The sequence below is a fragment of the Microtus oregoni genome, unplaced genomic scaffold, assembly GCF_018167655.1.
Source record: "Microtus oregoni isolate MIOR12 unplaced genomic scaffold, Mior012 000025F_ref0000491, whole genome shotgun sequence".
Classification (NCBI taxonomy): Eukaryota; Metazoa; Chordata; class Mammalia; order Rodentia; family Cricetidae; genus Microtus; species Microtus oregoni.
Window position 1 is genome coordinate 35,994,657 of NW_024543084.1, and position 12,405 is coordinate 36,007,061.

A 12,405-nucleotide genomic window follows, 5' to 3' on the forward strand; every position below is an offset into this window, starting at 1 on the left:
TAATGCATAATTATATGGAATTTTACTCTTTAGTCCACGGTCTCTTATTTTACTTATTTATGGTCAACCAAGGACTGAAAAATATTAAAAAGAAAATTCCCAAAGTAAATAATTCCTAAGTTTCAAATGTCACATCATTCTGAGTAGCATGATCAAACCTAGTATACCTGTCTCTGTCCTTCCTGGGCCGGGCGTGACTCAGCCTCTGCGCTGTGTCCACCCTATATAAGCTACGGTCACTAGTCACTGCACACTGCGTCCACCCTGTATATGACTGTCACTAGTCACTGCACACTGTGTCCACCCTATATAAGCGACTGTCACTTGTCACTGCACACTGCGTCCACCCTGTATAGGACTGTCACTAGTCACTGCACACTGCGTCCACCCTGTATAGGACTGTCACTAGTCACTGCACACTGCGACCACCCTGTATATGACTGTCACTAGTCACTGCACACTGTGTCCACGCTATAGATGCTACTGTCACTAGTCACTGCACACTGTGTCCACCCTGTATATGACTGTCACTAGTCACTGCACACTGCGTCCACCCTGTATATGACTGTCACTAGTCACTGCACACTGTGTCCACGCTATAGATGCTACTGTCACTAGTCACTTGGGATTGTCTTGGTTACCAAACCATCTTTCAATGTATTGAAATGCTTCTTTAAGTAATAATTACTTTCATAATTATTCCAAGGCACAAGAGTGGGAGGTTTGAATATGCCAAAGAGAAGCCGTGAAGAGCTTCTTCCTTTAATTATTTCTTACAGTAGTGATTATTGAACTTAGGGCATGCTAGACAAGTTGTTTCCCTCTGAGCCATTTCCCTAGCTCAAGTGTTTGCTTGAAATGAAATAGTACAATTTCTTGACTTAATAAAAAGAAAGAAAAAGCTCTCCACTGCAGTTGCTAAGATCTGTGGTCAGAATGAATCTTCTGTCTGTGAAACTGTGAACAAGAAAAACAAATCCATGCTACTTTTGCTATTGTGTCTCAAACTCCAATACTATGCCCACGGAGCTTTCTAAGTGGTTCAGATGAAAAAAAAAAAAAGCATTAAATTTTTGAGTGAGAAACATGAACAGAAAGCATGATTTTATGGACGGCAGTGCTTTGCTCCAGAAAGCACAAAGACTTGCTAAAACAAGGAGTGCCTCGAAATGAGAGGCGTAACTACCTCACTGCAAGGGCCAGTTGTACAAAATTAGGCATACGTTTGGGCTGCAAACCATGAAAACTATTGGAGACACTGCTACAGTGTGGGAAGGCAAGTGGGAAGTGAGATGGAGAGGCTGGTTAACAGACACAAAATTACAGTTGAATAGGAGAAATAAATCTCCGTGTTCTTCAGCACAATGAGGCGACTATAGCTAAAAATAGTATTCCTTATTTCTAAGCAGCTACCTGAGATTCCAAAAGGCCTTAACACGGAACCCCAGATAGAGGTGCAACTGTGAGTGGATTCAATGAGAACTAGAAAGGCCCTCTATTCTTGTAGGGAAAACATAGTTCTACACTTTGTATTAGTTACCTGTCTCATTGCTGTGACCGAATGACAAAGCGTCGTGAAAAGGGAGGGCTCATTTTGGCTCACACCTTAGGGTACAGCCTATCACGGCAGCAGAGGCATGGCAGACAAAAGCTGTGACCCCTGCTTACATTGCACTCACAGTCAGGATGCAGAGGACGGATGTGGCTGTTCAGCTTGCTCTTTTCTTCCTTCGGTCTTTTGGCTCCTTTTCTAGCCCCTGGCAGCTAGAAAGAGTGTATTGACTTTACAGTTTCAGAGGGTGAGTCCATGACCATCCTGGTAGGAGCCATGAAGCCAGTAGGCAGCCATGGCAGGAGCTGAGAGCATACATGTTACGACCACCAGGGGGCAGAGAGAGAGTGTAGCGGTAATGGCATAGGGTCTTGAAACCTCCAAGCCCCAACTGACATACCTCTTCTGACCAGGCCCTGTGTCCTAATTCTTCCCAAACAGTTCTATCAACTGGGCTTGGAGCATTCAGATGGGGTCTGTGGGGGCTGTTCTCATTCAAACCACCATATTTTGTCTAGTACTTTCGGCATCGCTGAATCTAGAAAAGTCTTCGGGTAATGTCCCGAGGTGATTCTAGACCCGGGGGAGGCAGGCAACACTAACCATCACTCCTGGCACAAACAGTAGCCGGAGGGGCTGTATCTTCTGACAAATAAGCTACCACTACATTTCAGCAGAAGAAAAGGAAAGAACACGACCTCACGTAGGTGTTTAATTGTGAGAAAACTGATTTGGGAAGATGTTGGCTATTAAAATCTACGTGCGCATAAACGCAGAGGCAGTGTTGGTCCCATAGTTGTGGGAGAGCAAATTAACTCCCATCCTGTTTGGTGATGCTGCAGAGCATGTGACAGAGCCATGCTCAGTCTATAAATAAAATGGAAAGTTCTAGAAAGGCTTGGTGACAGCCATCTTGCTTATGGAATGGCTCTAATATTTTCTCCAGAAGCTGGGAGAGGAAGGGTTGGAATTACATGTCTGTTAGTGATGGACAATAAACCTACCAACCTGAGTATATTTGTTATGTATACAGTGAGGTGATATTTTTGATGTTTTATTAGCATATATCAATTATAGATCTTTTCTTACATGTGTGCGTTTTGATCATAGTCATTCCCCATTATCCTTTCTTGTGTCTCCCCCACTGCTGTTGATCCTTTTCCTTACTATGCTTCTACTTGTGTGTGTGTGTGTGTGTGTGTGTGCTTGCGTGTGTGCCCCATATGAGTTTAAATAGGTTGTTTACAGGAGCATGTGTAAAGAGTTATTTACAGGTAACTCATCAGTGGCTACAGAGCTGAAGAAAATGTCTTTCCCCAGCAGTCATTATCTGCCGATAGAGCCTCAAGGAGAGTAGGGGTTCATGGGCCCCTCCCAGCTCCTCAAGGAACACTGATAGGCTGTCTTGTGCAGGCTATCACAACTGCTAAGGGTTTAGAGTGCAACGGTCATGTCATGCCAGGAAGACAGTATTCTACAGCACTACAGTCCTTACTCCAGGTCCTGCATCCTTTTCACCCCCTTTCTGGATGTTTCCTCAGTCTTGGAAGAAGTGATACAGACATCCTTTCTATGCTGAGTATTCAGCTGTGACGTATTCTTAGTTCTCTGATAGATTATGTGTCTCCAGATTGACGGCTTGTTATTGTTTGAACGTGCAATGTCCCTCTTAGGCTCGAGTGTTTGAGTACTTGGTCCCCAGCTGGTGGTACTGTTCGGAAAGGTTATGTCTAGAACATTTGGAGTTGGAACCTTTCTGGAGGGCGCATGTCACTGGGAGTGGTATTTCAGGATGTATAGCCTGCCTCTACTTACTGTTCTGTGGTTCCAGACTGCTAATGCACTGTGATTGGGCTGACTGCAAGCTCCCGTCATGCCTTTCTGCCCTTATGGACAGTATCTTCACCTCTGGAACTATGAGCCAAACAAACCCTTTTGCCTTTAAGTTGCTTTTGTTAGGTATTTTAATACAGCAATTAAAACTAAAGACAATTGCCCACTAGGAAAAAAAAAAGCAAAAGCAAGCAGCTTTTCTTAATCAACCTGCCAACAGAACTAATTAATCTCTTGGAGTGAGTTCTGGCACACCCGCATGGTGCTGAGCTGTGTAGTTCTCGGTTCCCTCTTGGTGCTCTCTTATCTTGGTTCAGGTTGGCTGGACTGGGTTCAGTGTGTAGGAGGGAGCAAGTGGAAGTTTTGTATTTTTACTTCCAAATGCCACCCCATTGCTTCAGAACCTTGATCAAGACCACATACAGCCAGCTGGACTATGACTGAAAAAGCATGGGATAAAACCGGACTCTCTGAACATGGCGAACAATGAGGGCTGATGAGAAGCCAAGAACAATGGCAAGGGGTTTTGATCCTACTTCATGTTCTGGCTTTGTGGGAGCCTAGCCAGTTTGGATGTTCACCTTCCTAGGCATGGACGGAGGCGGGAGGACCTTGGACTTTCCACAGGGCAGGGAACACTGACTGCTCTTTGGACTGGAGAGGGAGGGGGAGAGGAGTGGGGGGAGGAGGAGAAAAGTGGGAGGAGGGGTAGGGAAATGGGAGGCTGGGAGGAGGGGGAAACTTTTCTTTTCCTTTTCTCAATAAAAAAATAAAAATAAAAATAATAAATAATAATAAATAAAAAAAGGAAAACAAAAAGACCACATACAGCTACCTGGTATCTGGTCACAGATCAGCATCTGCTGCAGCCTGCAGACAGAATGTCGTGTTGACTACCGCTGGTGCATAACATGCACCGATGCTGTAAAGGAAGGACAGATGCCGGAAACTGCACGTCTGCTAGAAAGACTTAGGGAATGGTTTTAAATGATTTCCTGCGAAGCAATGGAAGCTAGAAAAAGCATCCCTATAGGATACGTTGGTGGAGGATTTGCTCACATTATGGATGAAGAGGAAGGGAGGGCACGGTGAAGGCATTTGCACTTGTAGCAATAAGAGTCAAGGTCTTGTATAGTGTCTGTATAAAGTGAACATAATAGCCAACAGAAACTTCTGTGCATATTCTTGAAAACATTTCTAAACATGTAAGTAGATTTTCCCAAGAATAAATCAACTACCATAATCCTAACAGGAGAATTTTGTCTTCAAAGCAAAAAATTCCTATCTTTATGAGATTTAAAATGTAGAAAAAAAAATTAATTCATATAGTAAGACCTTATATTTATATAGCACATTAGTTTACTAAGCAGTTTCAACCAATTTTTAAATTTTATCCAAATGAAGCTCATGGTAGAGACATGAAAAGTGTAAATCAAAGTATGCCATGGCTCAAAGCCTCAGCAATGCGCAGCAGACAAACCTTGAGCTCTTGTACAGTAACTCAGAAGCATACTCAAGGCTGCTCTCTGAGGACAGAGTTCTGTCAGAGTCTGGATGTGTGAAGGCGTCTGCTGAGGGATCCTAAACACCGGTCTCATCTACTAGAAATGCAATTTAAGTTAGGGATGCTCATGATGACCTCCCCAAAAGTTTACACTCAACTCCCAATACAAACACTAGGTAAGGACCTGAAGACATTTTACATTACTGGAAAGAGAAAACAACCATTTTCACAGAAGTACCTTTATTTGGTACTTAGTACACTGACTAGCCATTGGACTTTGTGGACCTGACTATTGACTAGCAACCCCACCTGTGAGCATGAGTAAATACTGGCCAAGGCATGTTGGAGTCAGTGAGTGAGATTGGCCTGACTGCCACCCTAAGGAAAACCTGAGAAGATTGTATATTTTATGAAATCAGCATTCAAAAACCTGTGTCAGATAATCTGAAATCTGGTCCCAAATTTAGTTTTTAGTTTGCTTTCCCATTATAAAATCTTGATAAATACATGAACCAAAATCAGTTTTCAATGACAAACAACTAGTAAATCTGGAATAGTACTTTAGGAAGAATTCGTTTACAGCTGGCTCAGTTAAAAACTGTTCATTTTAGTTCTATTTGGGAAAAACCCTCCACAAAATCCATTACCTAGCAATTTGCAACCACCCAGGTGCTAAACATTGTGTCCACCAGTGAGCACAATGAAGCATGACGAAAGGGTCCCTCCCAACCATTCACAGGTCTCTATGAGGACTGATGAGAACGGACAGCTTGTTAGGAACTTGCAAAGTACCAATGCCAGGTGCAGAGATCCTGCCTCAAACTGGGCCTCGCCCAAGCTAAGCTCCTCTACCCCAGAGCTACAGCCCTGCATCCCCAGCACTAGACCCTACACGACACTTTTCCTAGCACTTCATGACAGGATACTTAGCTTTTAGCTCCCCCACGTTAGTGATACTTGCCTGACGTGCTTGGAAGGCTAAAACTGAAGAGGTCAAGAATGATTTTTATCAGAGGCTTGGCCAACATTTCCCTTAACTTTCAGAAATATCGTTACACTTCCTTCCTGAGTTCTATAATTCACATGAATCACAAGATAGGAATTTTGTGAAAACAATGAAGTTACACACAACATACACTCTCTCTCTCATGGTTACCCTGCCCCCCACTCCCACATATATCATACAAATAAAATAACTACTCTACCTTACCACTGACACAGCCTAAAATGAAACATGTCCAAGGCAGATATGAAACTTTCAGGCATTTTCCTGAGAAAATGTGGAGCATTTAATACTTCCCAACTTCCCACTTCATTCCTAGTATAATGGAGACTGTAGTCAATTACCCTGTGAAAATTAATTTAATCACTACTTAGTAATCTCTTACTCTAGTCGCATCAGTGTACTAGATGGACGTCAATGGGGAAAAAAGACAGTGAACACAAATATAAATGTTTCATATGCATCAGATGAGGTAGTAATCATTTAGAAGCAGATATCCAGAATCAAGAGGCCGACTGTATTTGACCAAGTTGTAAGAACTTGAAGGGTGATGAGAAGCCAGCTGTAGGCCATGCTCTCTGGACTCTTTAAAGGCTCAGACATCACAGCGGCAATCTCATTTGTTAATGGCTTTGTACTCACGTGTCTTCGGAATCTTTACTGTGCTCATCTTCAAGCTCCTCTATCTCCAGACTGTCCTGTTGAACATCTCCTACAGTGGGAACGTCCATCAGGGTTCTGAACAGCTTGGAAAGATCTGGGAGTGAGCACGTCCTCAGCATCTACAAAGAGGGTGACAGATTGCTTATTAGGAGGAAGAGAATTAAAAACAGAAGGACAAAAATCAGAGATAATATTTAAATTATGTATTTAGATTTAAAGGATTCAAAGGTGACTTGCCTGAGGTTAGAAACTAATTTTCTTAAAATATGGCTCATATAAATAACACTAAATGAACTCAAATACACATATGTATCTGTGTGTGCCAATAATAATAATAAAGAGATCATGAGTTTGGGAAGATGTGGGAGTACACGGGAGGAGCTGGAGAGGGATGGAGGGATGGCAATGATGCAAATTCATAATAAATTGTCAAAAAATTTTAGATTAAAAATTCAGCTTTAGATTATTTTTACAAAGAAAACTAAACTTGTAAGTAATGACTGGGCTTTAGCGCAGAAATCGTGCCGGTCACCTTTTAGAGTGGGAGTGGTTTCTGCGGGACACACATGGCCTGGAAAAGTAAGTCTGCTGGGAATCAGGCGGTGTGAGACATGCCCACTTGTTCTCTCTCACCCATCCTGTAGTTCGCCCACCTTACCGGGTCAACTCTCCCTGTGCAGACTTGCTGAAAGCAGAAGAGAATTTTCTGGACTGTGCTGAGCCACTATCATGTACAATCGGAAACCTGCGCACCACTTGCTCTTAGGAGCTGCTGCTAGCTATGTGGTTTGTTAAACCAGGGACCTTCCATCAGTGTAAAGACAACCCTGACTGCATCCCCCAGAACAGGGCTGAGTAGGGTCAAAGAGACGGCTGTAAGGACAAGCTCTGAGTCATTTATAACAACACTGAGAAGGAACTCAGCCAACTGTGCTAAGAAAAATCACATACAGTGTAGGTGTTGACATTTCGATCAGTGTTGGGCAAGAGCAGGAATACCAGGAAGAGTCTCTACTAGCCAGCCTTTCAACAATGAGAATGTGACAGTCAGGACACGAGACAAGTAACTGTAAACACAAGTCCCTAGAGGAATCTGACAGTGGAATCTGAGTACCAGGCCCTGAAAATAACGAGGTGTTAGAGGGAAGGCTTTGAAGAAAACGCAGTGCTTAACATATTAATGGAAATTTGCATATCTGGTCAATCTTATTAGTGCAACCTTTTCAGAATAACAAAGGATATGTTCCTATTATTTGGACATAGTTCATATATTACAGCAATTAAGGAAAATGGTTATCAGTTACAAACCGGTAAAACTGGCAAAAATGGTTAATAACAACAAAAACAACAAAACAAACCCCACTTGCTAGAGCATGGAGTGACAGCAGCGGTGCTGCTGAGGCACCTCTCCCAGTGCTGAGGCTGGCTGCATCTCACCCACACGCAGCTTCCGACTTCCTGAGATTTGGGATATATAAATAGATATACGTATTATATATACACACACACACACACACACACACACACATATATATATATATAATAAGCCAGAAGATATAAAGTAGGCATCTTGCAAATGATTGCTAATCAACACAAATGAACAGAATAAATTAATTATATGCTTATACTTGAGAATGCCATACATATATTTAGGCTAAGAAAACTTTAGCTTATCCAAAGAAATACATCTCAATTTTAGTTTATACCTTTCAGTAGTTAAAATACCTCCCCAATACTTAGCCCAGGATGTAATCCTTCTGCTTCTGTTGGCCAAATTCTACAGTTCCATGTATGTGCCACTATGCATATTAATATAACTTTATATCCTATCATGAAATAATTCCATCAGGACAGTATTTCAAGGGGCCATGTAATTTGACACCTTAGCTCTTCTCAAGGATAATACTCATTTCCTAGTGTATTTGTAGGACACACCTTTGTGTCGACAGAACTCCTTGTAGGCCTCCTTCACAGACTGCATGCATCTGTGTAGATGCTGTCTGGGCTGGGCTGAAGTTAACAGTCTTCCTGCCTTGCCCTCTGCAGCACGTGGGATTGCAGTTACGTGCTGCCACTGCAGTCTGGGCTTTTAAGTTTTAAATGGATCTTCATCTTTCTCCGCAGGAAAAACATTATATCAGAACATTTCTGTTCTCATCTGCTGGTGCTAAGGCCGTGAGCACGTTAAACCCAGATTAAACCCCTGAAGTATAGTCCTAGATCCCTTCATTTTTCTGTTTTGATTCTCTTGGCTTTTTTATGTTGCTTACAGTATATTCTATTGTCTTAGCTCCAATGGAAAGAAATCCTAAACAGACAGGTGATTCAAAGCACTGCTTGAGCGCTTACTTCAGGTATGGATTTCCCCTCAACTGCTCATACCAGAGTGCATTTGGCACTGTTATAAATTTAAACAAGAGCAACGCTTTAGGGAAGCTTACATTTCAAACGCTATGTTTTATTCACTTTTAGTATTAATTAGCTTTTTCCCCCTAAAAATAAGGGAATCACATAAAGCAGTGAATGAATTAAGTGTCAGTGTTACTACTGACTGCACATCAAATTCTACATCAAAGAATTCTTTTAATCCTTTTAAGTTTTAATATAAACTATGAGTTAGTAATCCTCTAGCTATACTATATAGTAGTTTGCTTCATAAATACTCAACATTGTTCCCTCAGGAACCTTTATTTTTTATAAATAACTGCTGACTTTATTAAAAGAGATGTTTATTATTTAAAAATGGATTTCAAAGTAAAAGATTGACATGTACTCAGGAAAAAGCAGGTCTAACTTAGAGTGTCTTGAAGCTGGAGCTCAAACGGATGAAGCTCATGCTGCATAACCTACGGCTGATTCGAGGGCTGCTCACTGCGGTAGAACCAGGCACTTCTGGCTGTACCAGAAAGAGAACCGATGCTGTGGATGTCATCTGGCTGACTCTTGTGCCTTCTCTCTCTCCCCCAGTCTCTCTCTTGCAATCTTAAGGCTGAGAATTTGAAAAGGAGTTAAGACATAGTTGCCTACTGCACTCCTTTTGTTCTCATGGAATGAATTAACCCTGAAAACATTAGTAATTTAGGGAGGAAATACACCAATAATTTTCCTTAACAGTCATTACAAATACAAAGTTTAGTTTTTTCTCTCTACAAGTTCTTGTAGGCATTGCTGCAATATGAAAGCAGGATTCTTGGGTGAAAACCTCTGGGGAATAGCTCTGGTACCTAATGGCTACAGGAGTTCACTATATGACTGTGGACAAATTGCTCTTGTGTATGTGTGACAACAGGATTGTGAGCATGAGATTGTTATGCTACCGTTGCTAAAACAACACGGAGGAGACTGCACACATGGTTGGCAAAGTTGATTATCTTATATGGATAATTAGTATTATACATTTATTAGCCATCTTCGTAAAATCAAAGTAGGCTGAATTACTCAAGAGATAATGGAAACGGGCTGTTTTCTAATCCTAAATATGCATTTGCTTGAATTTTAGTGAGTTAGACTGTTCTAGTAACAACAGAAAATTAAGAATACTCCATATTACTCCAAAAATATGATCTTTCCCCCCACAAACTAGGCATGGACAAGATCGTAACTGGTACTTCATTCTGTCAGAGAGTAAAGAACAAAACTGTACTAGCTGCCCCGTCACAGTCTAACTGGATGCTGCCCACTGAAGCTCTTTAGTTGTCTCTCTGTTTGCAATTGTGTGTGACAAAGCATTCATAATAACAGTTTATCATAAAGGCATCGAGACTCACACCTGACGCTCTCTGGAAGCACTGCTACTATTTCGAATAGCAAAGGAGGAGACATAAAGTGATTCAAACAGCCCAGGAAACGGCCAGGCCAACTGTGCATGCCAAAAGTATATCTTTCTCAACTCTGTCCAGACACATGGCTACTCTGTGCCTCAAATACTCCATATTGAAGAATTTTTTAGAATGAATGCTCTACAGGTAGAACACAAAATGCTATAAAGAAGTTTGACTAGAAATTCCTCCACCTTCAACAAAGTGACTAGTTACTTGTCCAGGCTAGAGCCTTGGTGAAATTAGTTCATCTCTATCAAAGTATTAACCTTATCATCTCCTTACTTGCTATCTGAGTCAACCACCCACATATCTATGCCCTTGCAGGACACCACAAGCGTAACCACTGTTGTGAGCCACACTGTACAATGGGCCTGTTAGAAAAGCAAGGGCTTTGTTCCTCTGATAATCCAGCAAGATCCTGAGGAAAGTGTAACTTTATTTAGACTTTCTGAAATTTACTGTTGAGACTATCCATTTACTGTTATACCCACATTTTTAAAAACAATCCACTGAACTTAATTACCTTAGGAAATGTGCTTCTCTGTTTGCAGAAGAAACAGACGTGAAGCCATTACTTACTCCTAAATCTAAAGGAGGCAGCAGCTGTGCTGACGCACACCTGTCCTCCGCAAGCACAGACAGACAAGTGGAAAGCTTGCAGCCAGCCTGGGTGGAAAATGAGTCCCGTACAAAGAAGAGAAATCTTTCCAGAGCCAAAACCAGGAAAAGCTTCCCCTAAACAACTCATATTTCCTAGCCTCAGAAATGCAGCACAGTTTATAACTCTCATTTCACTTTGACTATGACATAGATAAATCTTTTACTTAATGTTAGCGACTACTGTAGCAGTTGCTAATGGCTCGCTGATGGATAATACACAGTCTTAACTACAATGTATGCACTTGGGTATAGTCTTCAACTTGTCTGGACCACTGTATAAGGAAATAGTGTGAAAGGCAGAATAGACTTGTGCTTGCTTCAGCCATCACTTACATCCTCACTGATGGACAACGGCCATCAAAGTATTACTCTCCTTACCTGACCTGTCTTACAGTGATCAACTAAATCACTAATTACTATCCGTGTGTGTGCATAACTGTACAATTCAGTTAACTAATACTACATTTGGGCTTTGCAAAACAACCTATTTAAAGTACATTCGATGTATGCCTTAGTATTTCCTGACTCTTAGGCTTCTGAAGATATGTCTATTAAACTGTGCGGCAGAGATAGGAGACGAGCAAGGAGACAGGAATAATCTGAGCCAAAAAACACTTTGATCTCTTCAGAAAGTGTGTTTCTTATTGGAAAAAATACATATACAATCTCCCCCCACCCGTCCCCCCCACAAAGCTCTGACTAAGCCACACATTTGAAAACTATTGATTAGGAACAAAAATGACTGGTAAACTACTTTATTCACACTTTGAGATTTTAACAAAGTTTTGGTTTTTGCTTTTTTAAATGTGTGTGAGTGCTTGCCTGCATGTCAGTCTGTGTAACACATGTGTACAGTAACTGCAAGGCCAGAGGAGACCCCTCGATTCCCTGGGACTGCGGTTACACAGAGTGAGCCACCATGTATGTGGAGACCCCTCGATTCCCTGGGACTGCGGTTACACAGAGTGAGCCACCATGTATGTAGCGACCCCTCGATTCCCTGGGACTGCGGTTACACAGAGTGAGCCACCATGTATGTGGAGACCCCTCGATTCCCTGGGACTGCGGTTATACAGAGTGAGCCACCATGTATGTGGGTTCTGGAAATCAAGCTGAGAAGAGCAGCTAGAGTTCTTAACTGGCAAGTCTCTGCTCCAGCCTCAGCTCCTTCACAGGCCCCAGTACCTCAAGCACACTGTGCTGCTCCATGCCAAGTTGGTTTGCTTTAAATGCTCTTGAAGGTCCAGACCTTTCAAACTTCTGCACCAAACCTTCCTTTCTTAACCCTAATGCAGACGTAAGCATTTCTTCTTTGCTGGCACACTATCCATTTTCATTTCTCCACTGTAGGAACTGTCACAACTGTTTT

General features: G+C 41.9%; 1 protein-coding gene across 1 annotated transcript in view; it reads right to left on the reverse strand.

Moving 5' to 3' along the window:
- LOC121462693 (serine/threonine-protein kinase Nek1-like) overlaps positions 1-12,405 on the reverse strand; it is a 121,837-nt gene that overhangs the window by 16,091 nt on the left and 93,341 nt on the right. Inside the window, 1 exon segment of the mRNA XM_041674512.1 lies at positions 6,535-6,674. Within this exon segment, the coding sequence (XP_041530446.1) occupies positions 6,535-6,674 (140 nt within the window).